Source organism: Coturnix japonica, unplaced genomic scaffold, assembly GCF_054131305.1.
Source record: "Coturnix japonica strain WE unplaced genomic scaffold, WE-NBRP24 Scf069, whole genome shotgun sequence".
Classification (NCBI taxonomy): Eukaryota; Metazoa; Chordata; class Aves; order Galliformes; family Phasianidae; genus Coturnix; species Coturnix japonica.
In genome coordinates, this window is record NW_028188972.1 from 642,053 (window position 1) to 661,540 (window position 19,488).

The following is a 19,488-nucleotide window of genomic DNA, read 5'->3' on the forward strand; positions in this document are numbered from 1 at the left end:
TCTCTTTGAAGAGTGAATATCAGGTGTTTTATGAGCAAATGAAAACCAAGATTTGCCTTGGTCCTGTGCTGTTAACAAGGCTGATTTTCCTCTGTCTGCTTGAGCTGCTGCTGATGCTGCACAAAGCCCAGCTGGTTGTGCAGGAATGGAAATGATATTCCGTGAATGATATGAAAGGCATAGAAAGGCAAGAAAGAGGGAAAGTAATCGTGTGGGCTCAGCTGTTTACTATTTTCAGCGTACAGGAGACTTTTTCTGGTCTTCCTAAGTGAACCTGGTGAACTGAATGTATAATGTTAGCTCAGACCATGGTTCCTCAGTTTTCTGTGGTTTGCTAAGTAAGGACAGTGATTACAATTCTTCTTTTTCCTGTAGAAGACCACTGAAAACTAAATGAAAACCGTGCGCTTGTGCTGCACTTGCTGCTATGTCTTTTTCTTCCTCTCTCCCTCCTAACTACCTCCTGACCCAATTAACTGATGGAGAGGTAGAATAATAAAAAAGAATGAGTTCACATTAGTTTCTTGAGCAGAGGTGTCTCATTGAAGAAGATGGGTCTTGTGCGTGCTCCCACAAAGCGAAAATCCTTGGAAAATGCACACAGAGTGCAGAGCTGTGCTTTGGATCAAAACTTTGTAGAAACTAAGCTTCTTAGTTTTGGCTGCTGATGGCTCTGTTAGCTTGTCATTTTAAATGCATCAAGTTCCTCTTTGTGATGGCTGAATGAGTGTTATTCCATTCATTTGCTTTATGTGAGGACATTTTCCATACAGTTGATGCATGAATGGGTTTATGGTCCAATTTAAGATGAGTCTGGGGTTCTTCTGGAATGCTCTGCTCTACCTGTAAGGCTGGTGATTCATAAGGCAGGAGGGGTTTAACATCACAGACAAACACTGATTTATAAGAATATAAAGTGTTAAAACATTCTTTTTCCTCTTATAATTGTCAATCCTAAGTCTCTTGTGGGGAAGACATATTTCACATTAAAATAAAAGTAAATGCCACAGTTATACTGAAGACAAGAAGGATTCTTCCCCTCCCCACCCCAGTTTGATTAACCACAGCATTGTTTTTACTCTTGAACATTACTTGTTTCCTCTTCTATATTGTACCAATAATATCCAGAGAGTGCTTGTACAAGCTTAGAGATTTTATTCCTTAATTTATACTCCAGGGGGTACATCTCCCAGAATCTTTCTAAGGAAAGGCCAGGGAAATGAAAATTGTTGGAGTTCTTATAGCCGCACCACTGAAGTATTTTAACCTTTTTATTGCTGTGTGGGTACATGCCTACAAATATTACCACTGACCTAAGTTTGTTCCGGGTTATAAAACTGCCTCTTGTTGATAAATGGGACTTGTCTTTCCAGAGACCAGGAGGCCAAGTATTTTAGGCCTCACATGATTATGATTTCCTCTTTTATTTCTGCTTATATGAGCTTAATCCAATACCCAGTTGAGGAGATAAGTCTTCCTGTTGACGCATGCAGCAATTGAAGGAAAAGATACAACAAAGCTGTTTGAAAGTTTCTGGTAGTTTATTTTTGTCAAAACAGAAGTGATTTGGTGGTTTCTTTACAGCTCTTCTCTCTGGCTGTAAATATGCCTGGAGAGGGAGCCTCAGTTCTAAACCAGGAAGAGCAGCCCCGAACCACTTACCCCATGCTGCTGATGAGTGTCTGAAGTGTACAGGACCCTTTTGTATTCTCTTTTTGCTACCACGTATAAGAAAGACCTTTTATTTTCATTATTATACAAAGTGACATTAAGTTAGGTCTGCTTTCCCAACAATCCCACTGATGCATATCTTGGACTTTCTCCTTTGGGCTGCTTCTACAGCATGGTGTGATTGCAGTGGTACAGGGGTCATCCTAGGTGGCTGAACTTCCCTTCGTGCAGAGGGCCATCACTGAGCCCAGAGGAAACATAACTTCCACAGGAGTCCTAGACTGAAATTGAGCAAGGAGTTTAAAGTGGCCTTTAGGGGCGAATTTATGTCAGCCTCTGCACTCTTCCTTGTGTTAAGCATGCCTTCTGTCATGGAAAAATCCAGGCTTGATTTTTTTGATGGATGTATTTCTCAAGCGTATTTAACTCTATTCCTTTCCTCCTTCAGGACTCCAAATAATGTCTTCTGTAATTGCCCTTGCGAGCGAATTTTTGGAAAGAATATTGCATTTGAGCTGTCAGCAATGCAATAATATAATAAGCAAATACAAGGTATGGAATAGGGTTGCATTCACAATATCTAAGTGCGTGTATACATACATGTGAAAACTTGTATGCGTCATATATGTGGTGTGTACATAGGTATAAGTATCTATGTATGTACATGTAAGGAGATTCTTTTACTGCAAGTGGTATTGGTCAGCTGAAATCTGTGAAATAATAAAGTAATCCACATATTGCATGTTGAGAATGAAAGGGAGAAATGTGCATGAGAATACATTGAAAGATCATGTAGCTGTACAGTTAAAGTAAATGTCTCAAAGTTTCAAGAGAAAGTAGGAAAAATACTCTTTACAGCTGTGCACTTTGCAGTTGCTGATCTATGCAAACTGATAAGACTGATAAGCATTTTGGAAAACAGACCAATAGGAAGGGGAAGCTTGTAAAGTCACCTCCCCACACAAAGCAAACAAACAAAAGAAGATAATTCTAGGATGCAGAAATGGGAAGTAATTGCTTTGCTGAGAACCTGAGATACTGCCAAACTCTTCACCTGGTGTGGTTTACTCAGTTTTGGATATCACGCTAAAGAAAGATGTGAACAAACTATAGAGAGCTCACAGAAGAGAATAATCAAAGTGGGAAAGACACACCTGAATGAAGCAATTTCTCAGCATAGAGGGAAGGTGACAGGGTGGGATGTGGTAATGTTTTTCAAATATCCAAGGTGGCTATGTGAGGAAGGAAATAATCAATTTTCGGTATCCAGAGAGTTGTTTGCTAATATGAGTACCGTCATCAGATGCAGAATTGAACTAGGATTTCTTATTTATTTTGTGAATCAACATATGCATGGTCATGTATGCAGCCATTGCTGAATTTGATGGATTTTGTTGGCTCTGCACTACATGCATATGTTGCAGATATCAAAAAGAAAAGTGTATTTTACCAGAATCTATTTCCTTACATTTTCTTGGTGGCTTTTTCTTGTCTTGCTCCCACTCTTGATGCAAGTTCATAATAAAATTAGGCCAACTTGATTCGTTTTTACGCTTGTGGCCTTTTCTTTCTGTAAAGCTGAACTAGATCCACAAAGAGACATCACAGAATTTGGCATCTTTATCCCATCATGTGCTAGGCTGCCTAACTCTAGGTGCAGCATTTGGGAGCTGAGCAGAGGGGCAGGATCACCACCTTTCACTTGCTGGCAGCACTTGCCCTCATGTAGCCCAGGACACCATTCACCTTAGTGGCCAGGGCTCCCTGCTGGTTCTGCCTAGTGTCCAGCAGAACTCTGACTTACTGTCCAGATGGTTGGCACCATCTATGAAAGAGCCTGGTGATTTTTCTCCTCAGTTGCAGAAATTTGCTCTTCCCTTCACTGAGACCCACGGGGATCCTGCCTGAAATGTAACAGTGGCACAGCAGCAGGAAAAAGGGGAGAAAGCATTTGGGGTAGGGAGGCAATGACCACTATGCTGTTGGCAGCACCAACACGATTCTGCATCTCTGTTTCTGCTTGATTTCCATGGTGGAAGTGGACAGCAATGACAGGAGTCCATGGGAGCTGATTTGTGTCCCAGCTGCCACACAGCCCCAGTCTTGCCAGCTCCACCACTGTTGTATTGCTGCTGCTGGTGGGGTGGAGTCTTCCTTGGTGATGGCAGATCCTAGTAGTTACTGGCCTTCCTCTTGGAGGCTCATTGGGTCCCCACAGATGGGCTGATGCCACAGGGCCCTGCCGTAGGCTCTGCCAGTTCATCACCAGATGATGCGTGATCCACAATGAAGGTGGAATAGATGCAGCTCTTCTGCCATGGTTGGCACCTCATCCCTGTTGAAGCTGGTCGGGCTGCTGAACTGGGCAGAAAGTCTATTACAGGTGTGCTTGCTACGGTGTTTCACTTCATTGAATAATACGAGATTAATTCTCATTTTTCCTGTGTTCCCTTGAACAGCCACAGGAGCCTTGTGCTATTTGGAGTTTTTTTAAAAGCAAATTGAGGTATCACATATGAAGCTGTTCTCCATTTTAAAAAAATCGGGGGATTCAAGTAAAAAAAGATCATGATGTAACTTAAATGTTTCAAAAACCAAGGGTATCACTCAAGGCTATGTGCTGCTATTGGATTGGAGTTTGATTCTTTAGTGTTTCGTGTGTTTTCCTTCCTCTGATGAGTTCCTGCATTACTCACAGTGGGATGGTTTGGGACGGGGTCTGATTTTGTGATGTCATCACGCAGTGTCATCACATGCAATCATAATTGGCCCATCTTCTGCTTATTAGGGTCTTTGTCTCTTTTATTAGTAATATCAGGAGTGCTGATTTACGGTCCTAAATTTCAAAGATGAAATTTAACACCCTCTATCTATAAGGACAGAAATATGGAGAAAGCAGCATGGGTAGCATGGGTAGGAACAGCAGCGCCAGCAGTCTTGTCAAAAACACAGAGACTTTCTTGTCAAAAACACAGAGACTTTTTGTTCTAAGTTTTAAGGGATGTTTATTAGGTATTATAAGCAGCAGGCCGAGAGGCAGATGTTGGGCTCCCGGCCTGCCGGAGCCGTGCTGTGACAGCATTGCGGTGCCGGCCTAGTGCCGCCGCCGGGGCCGCCTCTTGCAGGGCGGCGCAGAGTCCTGGGGGCTGCTGCGGGCCTTCCTCTTCGGGGGGCGCCGGGGCCCCCCAGACGAGCGGTCCCTGCCCTGGGAAGAGGGACCCGCTGTGGCCGCCTGCCCTGGCTCCGTGCTGGGCCCTGCGGTGCTGGTGGAGCGGCCTGGGCCCGAGGCAGGAGGCTCCTGATGGGAGGTGCTGGTGCTGGTGCTGGCTGCAGGACTGTCCTCCCTCCCTCCAGCAGCACGGGTGTCCTGGTGGTCCAGCTGGTGGCGGATGGTGGGGCCGTACAGGGCTGCAGCGATGCCGATGAGCCTTCTGACGAAGGGCACCACGTCACCACTGGTGGTCATCTGCAGCGCCTGCACCAAGGCCTCCTGGTCCAGCCCGTGCTGGCACAGGAAGTTCACGGTGGTGCACTGTGCCACGTAGACTTCCCACCAGTCGTCGCTGGACACCTCATGGATCTCTCCCTGCAGCCATCGGAGCAGGGGTCCGAGGTCTTCCGGATGTTGCTGGAAGAAGGCAGCCCAGACCTCGGCTGGGAAGTTGTGCTCAGCTGGGATGAGCACCGGCTCTGCAGGCCCCTGCTCGTCCTGCAGGCCGTCACCTGAGTGCGCTGCGGGCTGCGGGACAGCACACTCCAGGTAATCCTCGTCCGACCTCACCGAGTATCGGATGGTGGCGACTTTGTGCCCGCATATGGCACAACTCGGCTTCTTCTGTGCCCACCAGACGGCACAGCCGTAGCACAGCTGGTGCTGGCAGGGGGTCACGTAAGCCACATCCTCCCGTACTTGCCCACAGATGGGGCAGGTCCAGTCGGATGTCGCATCCATGGCCCGGGCTGTTCGGTGGGCTGGGGAGAGCTGAGGTCGGGAAGCTGCTCCCCTCACAGGTGCTGCAGCAGGCAGAAAGACGGTGTCACCAACTGCAAAAGACAGAGAGAGGCCACGGTCACTCACTGTCCCAGTCTCTCATCAGCAAACCCTCCCGGTCCCTGTTCCCCTCCTGCCACTGCGGGGGCCATGTCCCCACGGGCATAGGCCGGCCTGGGGAGGGGCCCTCAAGAAGCACCCCCAGCTTCTGGCGTCAGGCATTGCCACGCTGCCCACCTGCGCTGCTGCACGCTCCTCTCCTAGATGTCCCAGACGCCTGCAACCAGCAGGGTCGGGGTACAGCTCAAGAGGCTCTGGGACGGCGGCTGAGTGCTGCGCAAGCAACACCCAGATCACGTTCCAGCTCCAAAACTCGCCCTGTCCACACTCCAGTCCTCGCACACTCGCTCGGTTGGAGGCCAGGCACGAACTGCTGGGCTGGGCTGCTGCGCCCGCATTGGAGCAGTGTGGGCCAAGCAGTCACAATCCATCGCACGGAGATGTCACAGACCAGGGCTTGGCCGTGTTGCTGGGCCTCGCCTTCACTGGGGGACATCACCACCCGTCCCACAGCGATGCCGTCATCCACTGCTTGCTCATCACTATGCGCCAGCCTCACGTGCTGCACGTTTTATTATTCAATAAAATTTCCTGCTTCCCTCTGTCTCTTGAAGTTGGTGATCTTGGAGATCTTTTTCGGCCTTCATGAATCTATGATTTTGTGTTACCCAAGATCACTCTGATTTAGATGCTGAGGGAAACCTTTGTTAATGAATTTTCACTGCCAGTGTATGGAATCTGTTTTAAGATTTGTTTATCAAGTAGTTTGAAGAAGGTAAAATAAGAAACAATTTTCTATCCAAGTATTTAGTTGGACATATGCTGCTGGTGTAAAGGAAAGTTACATGGTTTTTTATTATGCAAGATTAAAAATATATATTTTTTTTCTGTTTTTTAGTAAAGTGAAGTTTGTATTAGTAAGTGTATAAATTTTATTCCTGTACATAACACTGTGCTTTAGCCATTTTCATAAGCCATCTTGGAGTAGATTTATCTTAGAGTAAAAAAGTTACTTCTTACATCCAGTGTCTTGTTTTTCTGTTTTGGAAGAGATACAAAACAGAAGTCAAATGCACATACATCAAGTTATTAGCACTCAGTGGAGAAAATGTAGTGCATTACCAACAACAGTTCAGCTCTAGCTGATCTCCAGACAAAGGTACTTTATGATTCTTACGCCTTCACTTGTATGGAGAGCATATCTACTGTCACAGAATATCGCCCAATTGAATGCTGTACTGGCACTATGTAGAAAATGGCACCCACATAAGTGAATGGATGTTTTGTTACTGCTTTCAAAGTGCTACTGAGTATCAGACTTGCCTTGTGACTTGCATAAGGACTGTCCTATTTGAGTTGTGGCTGAATTGATGCTGTCTCCCAGCAAGTGGTTTTGAGGCTTCTCTCTTTCAGCTAGCTTTGAAGGCTCAGGGGCAGCAATTCCTGGCTGAAGGTGAAAATTCTACTGCAAAAAGATGAACTGTCCCCTCGCTAGTGCTTGCTTGTATTTCTGTTCTATTTGGAGTATAATTTCATTTTGGGCCTTCTTCCTCCCGTGTCATATGAAAGTTCTATGCTTCTTTTTGGGTATTTTTTATTTAATTCCTGTCCAGAGGGGTATAAAATGCAAGATGAATTAAGCTCCTTGAAGATAGGAACATCTACCTCTTTTCATGTACCATTTTGGGTGAATGTATATAAAATGTGTAAGGAGATGTTTCATTGAGAAGTAATCTGAAACCTATGGACTGAGTGACAACAAGTTTGTTTTCTTTTGACATGAAGGACCACGTCAATTAATGCTTGAAATTTAAATGACCTTGTGAAGGAGAAAAATAAGTACTAGCACTGTCGAAGGACCTCATGGGACTGGTATCTAAACCTTTTTCTACTAAGCACGGTCTATTTCAGTGGGGAAAAAAATATTAAGAATATTAAGGAGAATTAGAACTGGATTTTCTTTAAGGTCCTTTCCAACCTGAGCCATTCTATGACGCACTGCTTGCTCTCTTCTGAACTAGAAGAACTTTGCCCTTAAACTGATGCAAATGCAGTAGCTGACATAGAAGAACAAGAATGCTCTCTGAGAGTTTTTGTTATGAAATACGTCAAATTTGGGTACCTTACTAAAAATACATTGTGTTTTGATCTTATTGGCTGTTGGAGCGCTTGAATAGTCAAAGAAACATTGAAAACCAGGATATTTCTGTTGTGAGGTGACTGTCGTTTGAGTTTTCTTTCGTGATGAGCCTTCTTATTTTAAAGGAGCATGATCTTTGTACTTCTTGTTTATCACCTTAATTTTTTATGAATTCAGAATGCTTTAAGAGAACTTTCTGTGTCTCTTTGTTTATCTTTTTGCTTTTGTCACTATTAGTTTTGAACACATGAATGTGTGATCAGCTTTAAGAAGCTGTCCGGACACAGACCAGAAGAGGAAAAGCTGCCGCAAAGAGATGCCATGGTTTTTAACTTCCCAGCAGTTAGCTTGCTCATTCTGACTATGCAATTTTTTAAAAGCCTGCATGAATCCTGGTGTAATCTGAGTCTGCCACACTGTGATTTATGACACCTTAATGCAGGAATTTAGATTTTTGCTTGTCTGCCATGAGGCACCAATTGTAGTAAAGAGTTAACGAGGGGACATGAGTAACTTGAGCACAGAATAATTTTGCTGCCACAGGTAGGATTTAAGCCTTACAAACGTGAACATTGTGTTATAAATATGGTAAACATTGCCTCTTGTGTATGCCATTTGACAAGGAAAAAGTAGGCAGTGTGTTTGGAACTTGCTCCCTATAAATGATAGGACACAGAGCATTCATGCATAATTTTCTGGGGTCTGCATGTGCAGGCTGGTACCAAGTTAATATGCCACATAGGTGCAAATACAAAACATGAAAAAAACCACTCAAAAGTTGTTCTTGAAGTTTCCATCAAATGCCCTTTGAGTTTATACTTTATTTCTAGGAGTCCCTTAGATTTCTTTTTATTCAAGATGTTTGTCATGATGCATCGGATGCAGCACAGATGGGAAATGAGATTTTTATCTGGAAATGTGTATTATCTTTTACAGAAGCATAGAGTCCTGAACAACTCTGAAAAATGAGTTTATCTGTGCAGCTGCCTGGGAGAAGTCTTTCTTAGTTTCTATAGGTACCTTGTATGCTTAGTGGGAATGCATGACCAGCCACTCTTTCTCTGATCATGCAACCTAATATATTTAATTTCGTGGGTAAGGTTCAGAAAAAAGGTGGAAGGGATTTGTCAGGGAATACAGCCAGTATGTGTTTGAAATGTTTCTTTAAACTTGGCTCCTTTAACTATAAAGCTAGAAATTTAACTTGGCTTCCTGGGCAAACTTCAGTCGTCCTGATAAACATACACAAGGATGTTTGGATAACAAAAGAGAGAGCATTACCAAGGTGATGCTTAATTGAGCTAAATCCACATATAATCATTCCTATTATAGTGAAGTGCTGTTCCTCTTAGATGAAGTAAGCCACTTAGAAAATTCTGCAAATGTTTCATTGTGTTGCTGCTGCTTCTCTGACTTACACTAATGAGGATGAGGAAATGCTCTACTGAAATCCGTGGTGCTAAGCAACTGTTAAACATCATTTGACATGCCAATATTAAGACAGACTTATGTTTTCTTTGATTTTCTTTTAGTAAATTATTCATTATTATTATAAGTGATTGGGCAAAACTTCAAAAGGAAGAAAAAAACAGCTAAGGATTGAAACAGGAGGAACTCACGTTGAACTGTTAATACCCACAAGGAAAGTGTTTTGGAACAACAGTAACAAAAAAGGCATAGCCTTTGTCCCAAATCATTTTTCCTCTTGAGTCACTTATATAAGGACTGTTTGACAGATTCTGGCTCCATTTAATAACAGTTTTATGCACTCTGCACTCTCATTTTCTGTGGCATAAGGAGAACCTGTTGCTATTCAGGTGCCTATTTGGCTAACATAGATAAGTTCATGGGAAATTGGTAGCAACCAGTACATCTGGGAAGAGAGAGATCAACTCAGTATGTTCATTCCGATGCTTTAACTTCTCTTGCTTTTTAAAATTAATTTAATTTATCAGAAGTTGGTAAAAGATTGAAGTAAGGGGAGGAAATGGCATAGGCTGTGGTTATTTCACGCTTGTATTTTGAGGTTGTTTTCTGGGCATGATCTGCATTCCTTGGTCTTGCTTCACTCTATGTAGTGGATGGAGATGGAGGGCTTAGCTCTGGTGTAAAGCCAGCTGTTTCTGCTAGGAATCATGATATTCATTCACAGGTTTTTCCTTCAGGTGAGTTTTACTGAAATTAAATGGTCTGGGAGTTACTTGAGTAGCTTATGATGCTTTTCTACAAGCATAAGTGAAGTATTCCTGGTCTTTTAGAGCACAGCTTTTCTTTAAATTAAGCCATTTTCTGTGTGCTTTTATATAACCATTTCTTTATCCTTCTTAAAAAAAATAAAAATAAAAAAAGCAAGTTTATATAGGAGGGAATACAGGAAAGTAGAGAACGATATTTGGCATGTTTTCTGAAAAGGGCAGATTGGGTTCTTGGCATCTGTTTGTTCCATATTTCTGAATATTGGGTTGGCCACAGTTTTTCGCAGTCTTCTTTCTGAAAGCTTTGGTCAGCTTGAATTCTAGAACAGCTGGATCTTCTGTGAAAAGTAGGCGTCAAGAAGACTCTGAGGGTCCTGGATTAGCAATTTCTTTCCCCCAGTCTTTCAGGCTTTCAGTCGATTGTGGCTGACAGTGCTGTACTTAATACATTTTCTTTCCAGTTGTTTCTGACAAATGTAAAGAAATCAATTCTGATATTGCTTTAGAGGAGCACCTTGTTCTCTGGTTTCTTGCTGAAAGCTCACTAAGATCTTATTATTCAGAACTCAGCAATTCCTTAGAGGAATAACTGCTGTAATTTGGACTGGGAATTTAGGTAATGGAACAGTATTTATGTGAGTCCACTTACAGTGGAAAAGAAGGAGAAGAAAAATGTGAATAAAGGAAGGAGAAATATGTCAAGTATTAGTTCAGAAAAAATTAGCATTCAGTAGTTTTGTTCATATTTTATATTAGAATGGCAGATTGTTTAAAATTTAGTCCTAAAGTCCCACAGTAGTGCTAGTAGTTAGATAGACCTCATTTTATCTTTAGGATAGCAAGAAGAATTCCCTTTTTTTTTTTTTTTTTTTTTTCTTTCCTCCAAAATATGAATTTAATATTGTGACTTGTTAGATATGAATCAGTTTTGCTTTCCTAAGGGCTTGTGCATTGCTGGAGATATTAAAGATGGAAAAGCCTTATTCAGTCATCAACAAGGCCGTTACAGGTTTTATTCTCTGGACTATGGTTTCTAGTATTGTGCTCTCCTGGTTTGATATGCTCTCAACAATAAGGCTGCCTTATCTTTTCTCAGGAGGATGTTCTACTGCCTAATACGAATCACTATCAAGAAATACTTAAGATATCAAGTGTACTGTTTCTAAGAGATCTGATGCAGCAGTGTATGAAATTGCTCTGTATGGAACTCGTGCTGATCCATCGACACAGGGAAGCTCAGTCTGAGCTTCATGCTTCTGGAGTTCGCAGGAAGGTTCTCATCAGAGGAAAAGGTTTCTTATTTTGCTGCATATATTCCACCTAAAATTAATTTTGAACAAAACTAATGATAATTCATCCACATTGGTGAAATATGAGGTCTGCTTCAAAAATAATGCTTCCTACTTTGTTGGCCTACAACATTAGAGGCAGATGGTGGTGGTACGGCAGTAGAGAATGAAAATTCCCACCAATATTCCATTGCATTTTGTTGCTGTGTGACAGATAGAAGCAGAAGGGCAGACTAACAAAGTGGTTTCTGGCATGGAAGTGCAGATGAAGCAAAAGTGTGTCATCCAGTGGTTTGGACAGGTTATGGAGGCTCTTAATTCTCCCTTATAGATGAGTTCCTTTACTTCATGTGTCTTACTTGTCTTTAAACTCTGTCCATTTTATTAACATAAAGCAAAATTTTCTATCTACTAACTAGAACTGAAGGCAGTTCAGCATGTGAAGTCACTCTGAAGCCAAAGAAGCATGGATTTTTACCTCCCGGATTGCTAAGCAGCAGATGTAATAAAGCTGAAATATTTGTACCACTTATACTGGAAGTATGCTCCCAGTCCCATTCAGGCAAGAGGGCAGACTGAGTGCCACGTATATCCTTTCTTTGTGTGTTTGTGAGAATAAGTTGTCTACTCCTTCATAAAATGCGTCTGTGATGACAATCTCATATAAATGAGGGCAACCTCTTGAGACACTATCTCTTTTTACAACCATTGTTTCTCTTTATTGAGATACACAGAACTATTTTCATGAAATAGGATAGTTTCTAAGGCTTCCAATTGTATTATTTTTTGTTTTTCTCTGTCTGTTGCTTTATAAATCAGCAAATCTCTAATGTGTTTGACACTGGGTTTCAACAGCGTAGGCAGGCATTCTGGTTTTCAATTTTCTGTTGAACACAGTGTCGGAGAGTGACAACCCACACTTTAATGGTATTGTTCCTTAATTAAATAGTACGGAATTCGGATAGGAAACTGATTCCAAGGTCTTTCAAATAAGCAATTTATTTTGATACTGTTTTCCAATACCTATTTAAATGAAGGATAATGGTGACTAGTGGTTGCTTGTCTCTAGGTGCTCTTTAAATTCATCTCCATTAAACTCTGGTCCACTTTCAGACATACCTCTGGGCAGGTAGAACATGCAAGAAAAATGCATTTGATATAAGCAGTTGTTAATTCAATTGTGCTATCTTCTAGTGAGACTGTTTCAGAGAAATGCAAGTAGAAATCTAAGGGAAGTTTGTTTTAATACACGGAATGAAAATGGATTGGGAGTATGCCACTCCAGCCGTGCTCTATCATCTAAATTACTTTTGGTGACCTAATCCTTGCCAATAGCTGTTGATAGTAACCATAAATGCAAACTGACACGTGAAACCTGTTTTGTTCAACTTCAGGCAAAGACTGCTGAATTTGCCTGTTCATCAAATTGTTATGCGCCTCATATGTTTTAAAGTACTTCTATTTTCTCTCTTCGATGGTGTGTGATGCCACAGTAAGTAGTTACTAGTTAATGCTGTTTAATTTCCACCCCTATGAAGGGAGACAGGTCATTTTTACACTTTCTGTATATGAGCATGTGGACGTTCAACCTTTGAACTAAACCTTCAGTTTAGTGTTACAAAAGCAACACTAATCCCCATTGCTGGGACATCCATCAAGAAGTCCATTTGTTTAACTGTTCCACACCATAGACATGAATCCTTTGGTTTCTATGTCTATTTTTGCCACAGCATCCTCGTGTTGTCCTCTGTGCTGCCTTGACTTTTTTTCTTTGGTAGCAGACTGCTTGATAGACTTCATCACAGCATATTTGAACTGAAGAGGTCAATTGCGTAGCCTGAGCTGAACTCTGTTCCTAGCATCAGTTGTCTTGAGTGGTGTAGCTCTGCAATCCATCTTTAGTTTAAAGCATCTGTCGTGGTTTTCAACTCCTTCTCCATAACTGAAGAACCAAGTTATAACATTCAGAACAGGGCAATACAGTGAAGCACTGACATGTTTTGGTAGTTTAAAGAAGCTCCAAGTTTATTGTAGTAAAACAGGGACAGGCAGTTTGCATTTGCTTCTGCAACTCTAATCTCATCAGAGTTAAGACAGCCAAGATAAACCTAAGGCAACTTCACACTTAACATATCTTTTTAATGCAGTCATGCTTAACGGTGCTGCTGCTGTATATTCCTAGGGTAACTATGGCCTGTTTCTCAGTGTGTGCTGAAGTGTTTCTGTTTTTAATATAAGGATCTGACTTGAAGAGGAGAAAAACATCCCTTTTCCAAGTTTTTCATGCTGAGAACTACAATTAAAAGTAATTGCTTCTATTTCCAAAGTAAAACATGACTTTTAAAAGCTGTAATATTCAGCAGTACCAGGAGGACGCTTATGTCATGTAGAGACAGTTTCGATATTTCACTTTATAGGTGCTCCCATCTGCCTCTCTTAAAGCAGTTCTTCCTGAGAGATGAATGAAGCAGGTTTCTCAAACAGGCAATATAAAGGGAAGAGGAACACAAAATACCAGAAGTAGAAAAATGAAATAAATATAAATGCCGCATCAGTCTGAAGGCATTTGTGCAAATTGCCTCATAAATATAAACAGTGTAGACTGCTGTGATAAGTAGAGGCATTTTAGGGCTGAGAGGTTTTGTATACAACTCCGATGCTAATTGTAAACGAAAAAGATTATATTGATGAATGAACCTTGTCTTACTTCTTTTTTTCTTCTTCTTCTTCTTCTTCTTTTTTTTTTTTTTTTTTCCCCTCATAAAATAGAGGTACAAATTGCATGAGTTAAATTTGTTTTACCTATAAGCCATTATAAATAAGAGAATCAAGAGAATGTCTGAACTTTGAGAGGAAACAGAACAACGTAAAATGGGTTTAGAAACCTATCTTGATTGGGCAATGAATTGTGCTGAAACAGCTCAACATAGAAGGACATGATCAGAATATCCCAAATTTGGAAATTTAAGTTTTATGCCTGGGAAGGAGAATAGACTGAATTAAAACAAAATACAAGTTCAGATGACATTGGAAGGGGAGATATGGCTTTCTGCAGAGTTTGCGCCTGCCTGGGAAAATCTGCTGTGATCTGACACATCCAGAACAACTGGACAAGTATTGGTTTTGCTGGCTTCCTTAATGTGTTGTTCCCTGGAGTGCACACTGTGGACAGAGTAAAAGCCAGATGCTTGCCAAATACAACAGAAAGGAATTACAGAATTAGAACCCTTAGCAGCCTCTTAAAACGCTATGAAACTTGTGAGATTTACACATGGCATCACTGCTTTCCGGCTTAATGAATTGGCCAAGTCCATTTTCCACTGCCCTTTGGACCTCCTCTGTAGGTCATCTCCCTGCAGAGACAGGCCAGCCTTTTAGGAGACCCAAGCTTTCAAATAGAAAAGCCATTTTTTTAAAGGCCATGCTCCTGTATCCATAGATGTAGGAAGTACTTTTAGCAGTAAGGATGGGGTAGGTTGGAGCATGTGTAGGAAGGCTGGGAAACCTGATGCCCTGACATCCTGCTCTCCATACATTTCCTGCAGGATTTGGGGCAAATTACTTTGCCTCTTTGCCTGGCAGTTACACAGTTGTGAAATGGGGACAGCTGTCCTCCTCTATTTCTCAGAGGACTTGTGAAAATAAAGGCATTAAAGATTGTGAAGCCATCTGTTGCTATGGTGATGAGGCTCATTTAGGCACTGAAGCACCAAGATTAGAAACTAATATGTTTCCTGCACAACTTATTTAGAAATATGGATAGGCGGCACTGACGTGTCGGGTCTGGCTCTGCCTCCAGTAACAGGGTTACTGATTTTCATTGGGAACAGAATCTGTAGATTGTAGCAGGCACTCTTTGCTAAGCCTTGGTATGTTAAATGCCTCAAATTGGGTCAGTTGCATAATGCCTCATGGTTGCTTGTTACACCAGGTAAAAACAACGTGCAGGATTTTAACACCTATTATGATTGCTAGATGCTTTTGCATTTCTTGTTAGGCATTCAGAGCTCAGGTGAACGCAGTGGGAATGTGAAAACTTTGCTGGGGAGGTACTGGAGGAAAGAGCAGAGAAAGGGTATAGGGAAATGGATTTTCTTACTTCAGCCCTGCCATAAAGAGCATGCTATGGATGAGTCAGAGGCTGGGGAGGAGGATCAGTGGGATACCTGTGATACTGCTGTTGGTGGGGAACGATGATGAAACTTACTTCCATTGTTGCTTTGCCCTGCAAGTGTAAGTTTGATATCATGAGGCTGACAGATTTTGCAGATCTTACCTGCCTGTCTTTTCCCAATCCTCTGCATCAGTACAGCTAGTGCCGTTTAGCTGTATTGAATAATTCAGGTTGGAAGGGACCTTTGGGTCCTCTGGTCCAATGCCTTGCTCAAAGGAGGGTACGCTTCAAAGCTAAACCAGGTTACTGGAATTCTTGTCTAATCAAGTTTTAAAAATCTCCAAGGATGAGTATTCCATACCCTTTATGGGCCCCAGTTTCAGTTCTGATCCACATTTTTCACTATTATTTAACTAGAATTTTCTTTGATGCTGCTTATCCCTGATGGGTCTTTATTGGACTCTGAGGAAAAACTGCAGTACCTTGAAGCCACGAGACTGTGCTTACAGGACATTTGCTTATTAGCAAATGCTGCATGTCCAGAAATCTTCCTGCTTGCAAGGCCTGAGCTTCACCCCACGTGGGACAGCCCTCTGCCACACTGCTGCTCATTCTCAGCCTGAGTCCTTCCTGCATTATGCTGCTGTGCACCATCTGTGTTTGCCCTTGGAAATAAAAAGACTGGAAAACAAAAACCTACTTATGATGAGGAGCTTTAATAAGCACTTGATACAAATAGAGAAAGCATCTGGGGTCGGCTGTAAGATGTTTGCTTTTAAATGGCCTATCAAAGTATGAGATGCTTTGTCTAAATCTGATCTTGAGAGAAATCTGAGTTCTATATCCCATTTCCAGATGGCATAACTTAATATCATGGTGAATTATTTGGCACACTTTAAACAAATTCTTCTTCTCTCTGCACCTGAGACAGAAGCATCATCAAATTATGTCTGGAAAGTTTGGTGAATTATTGTTTGTTATACTTAAAAACATAATACAGCTTTTCAGACTTTTCTGGGACCTGGTTAGTATTCTCTCTTTTTAAACCTAACATGACTTTTCTCCTATGTGTTTGTGTTTGGGAGTTATTCTAGCACATCATTCTCAACCATCTGTTTTTGTTCAGTGTTTTGAATCTTCTTCCAGCTTCCCTATAGCTCAGAAGTCTCCAATGCAGAGGGAGAATAGGCTCCAGTAAAACGCTAGAGTGGTTAAGTGGTTCCAGCATGACCAGCGTGAGTTTGCTCTGTTTTTAAACAATGTGAATATGAACTAAATGAAAATGCTCTGAAGGAGAAGGACAAGGCAGGAAAACTTCTTATTTTCTGTATCTTGCTGAGACACTGTAGTCAGAAGTAACAGGAAAATTGATCATTTTCTCACATCCAGGTGATGGCGCACATGGCCTCTATTAGCTGACAACAAATTTAGATTATGTTTATGTTGTAGCCAGCTTTGTCAGTAATTTTCTTTTGAAGTAGTAAATAATATTAATTGTGTAGAACAGAAGCATAAATACTCTTCTTTACCACTCTCTGCTGTTTAGAACATTATTTTGAGAAGGATTTGTATTTCCTACAGTTTTTAATATTAATTTGTTAAGTCATTCATGGCGTGTTCAAGTGATTAAGACTCAAGGTCTGCTTTCCTGTACCTCTAGGTCATTGCAATGAATTTCAGTTTTTATTTGCTTCTGTTGCCTGAAGTACAAGCCAACAATCACATGTAAATGCACTTCAGAAATTCCACAGGTGTTCCATGAACACTGGCTTATAAATTGAGTTGAGACAGAATAGGATGCAGCTGAAACATAAAAGTAAAAGGTTGCAGAACTGTATTCCTGCAGCTGGGACCATGCCTTGGGGGGCATTTATCAGTTCAGACAGCCTCCTGATTAGGACTCAAAGAAACACAGGAAAGCACAGTGAGGGTGGATGTAGGAATAGGGCATTGCAGAACATACAAGCCAAAATCAAACATCTGAGGAGTCAAAATGTCATATATGGAGTGGCCGAAAAACAATTGGAAGTCAGTCAAAGGATCCCAAAGCCATCACAACCAAAGCAAAATGTGGTCAGAAACAGGGATAAGGCAGGAATGAGTGGTGCTGACCCTTAGAGCAATCTCGGGATGAGGTGTAAGAGCCCCACGTAGCACAGTGGTGCTGTCCCCATGTCCTCCATGCCTGCCTGGGTGCTGCCACCATGCCTTAGGCTGACTGTGAACACTCTCCAACACCTCTGCAAGCTGTACTGCTCAGTTGCATTTGCAAATTCTTAAACACTTTCTCCTTGGCAATGCCTCTGCAAGGAAACGAGTGACACTTAGGTCTCTTTCCTTTCACTGTCAGCCTTGTTCTTTGGCTTGTCAGGGTTATTATCATTAAGGGGTTGCAAAGCTCTCTTCGGCCTGTTAGCAATTAGCAGACTGTGGCCTGGGATTTCTGAGACAGAAGATGTGGCCTTGCAAAGGCAGTTAGAGCTGAGAGTGGTGTCTTTGCTGTGCTCTCTTAATGCGTAATTGACTGCTCCAGGGCAGAGAGGGAATGAGCAGACAGAAGTATCGGGGTAAAGTGTATCGTTCTGCTTTTTCTTGATCTGATCCAAGCACTTGGTTGAATCTACAGTGAGCAAGGCATGCTTGTAATTGGCCTGACTTTTCTTTGCTGGGTTTTGTTATTCCCCGAACTATTTGGAGCTCTCCAAAGTTTTGGTGTTAAGTCTAAAGGAAGGATTTCTGTATGTTATACTCAAAATGGAGTAAAAGGTCTTCAGGGCCAAAAGCCTTTGGACCTTTGTGGTGCTACCATACTGGAAACCCAAGTTAAACACTCTATCACCACTGCAAGCTTTGTCTCTGCCTTAGAAACTGGACTAGTATTTTGTGGACTAACCTTTGTGTCTGTGAAAGCAGACTTGCACTGTGGTTCAGACCTGGTAGAAGCGAAGTTCTGCTGATCTGGAAGAAATGGTTCTTTGTTCCTATTTTCTTCCACTGTTTGGATAGAGAATGTTTTATGAAAAATGACTGTGTTCCAGGTAGCTTTGTTGCAGCTGATAGCTATAGCACTGCCATGTAGCTGTATCATCTCAGTGACTGCAATAAAAGATTCAGTGGGCTTGATTCTGCTCTCCATCTGATGTGTTTATGCCAGCAGGCTTCTGTGGCTGTATTATTGTTTGTTTCTAACAGTGTCAGAACAAGAACAGAGCTTCTGGGGACAAATATAGGTAAATGGAATATTTCTTTGGAATTCAACTCATTCGTTGCTCTCCCTCACCTGTCTAAGAGCAGACTACCCTGGCAAGGCTCTGAACCAACTTCCCATATTGGTCCTGTTCCAAGAAGGTCATCTGAAAAGTTGTACCACTTGGCAGTGATTTAAAAACAAATAATCAAACCTACTTGTCTCATTTCTTCAGAAGAGAGAGAAAGGGCACCAGTCTTAAAGAGAAATTTTTGAGCTGTGAATTCCAAGGAGACAGTGGCATCAACTACGGCCATGACAAAGTTGGAGGAGAATGCAGATTTAAGAATTACTCTATCCTTACTGAATAGTTGTTAGCTAAGGGTGGAGGAGAGTGGATTTTACATGGTCCCTTGGTTAGTGAGCTTGAGTGCATTATATACTGCTATTATGCATTAAATGCACCATGTACTAGACAAGATGTCTCAGTAGAGTTGAGGTCTCTAAAGTCAGATATAGTAGTGGCTGTCTTCAGCTCTGTCTTTAGTGTGAACATCTTTGCCAAAGGAGGGAACTTGTTTTAATTGACTTTTTTTTCTCTGCCAACATTTTGCTTTGGTAAAATAAGTGAAAAATCCTATTAGACAGGGGAAGGAAAAAAGAGAGGGACTTTTTGTCCCTCAGTGTGTTCTGAATATTTGAAGGATGTGATGTTTAGAAATCAGTGAAAGCTAGATGGGATTTAAATATTAAGGGGCAGGAATTTGCCTTCAGGTAAAGGATGATATTTGCATGACTCATGTTGTTAGGTGAACATTCCTGTGTATTGGTGACCTTTTAC

At 41.8% G+C, this 19,488-nt stretch overlaps 1 protein-coding gene and 1 long non-coding RNA gene across 2 annotated transcripts in view; one reads left to right on the forward strand and one right to left on the reverse strand.

Annotated features, from left to right (window-relative positions):
• The window catches only part of LOC146751668 (uncharacterized), a 60,029-nt gene that overhangs the window by 37,662 nt on the left and 2,879 nt on the right, over positions 1-19,488 (forward strand). The window lies entirely within an intron of this gene.
• On the reverse strand, positions 4,681-5,898 carry LOC146751670 (uncharacterized). Its single transcript, XM_085533887.1, has one exon. The coding sequence runs from the start codon at positions 5,621-5,623 to the stop codon at positions 4,766-4,768; it is 858 nt and encodes a 285-aa protein (XP_085390013.1). The 5' UTR covers positions 5,624-5,898; the 3' UTR covers positions 4,681-4,765.

Bases quoted from the DNA above. Each gene is read 5' to 3' on its own strand.
- LOC146751670 (XM_085533887.1), bottom strand. From the start codon at position 5,623: ATGGATGCGACATCCGACTGGACCTGCCCCATCTGTGGGCAAGTACGG.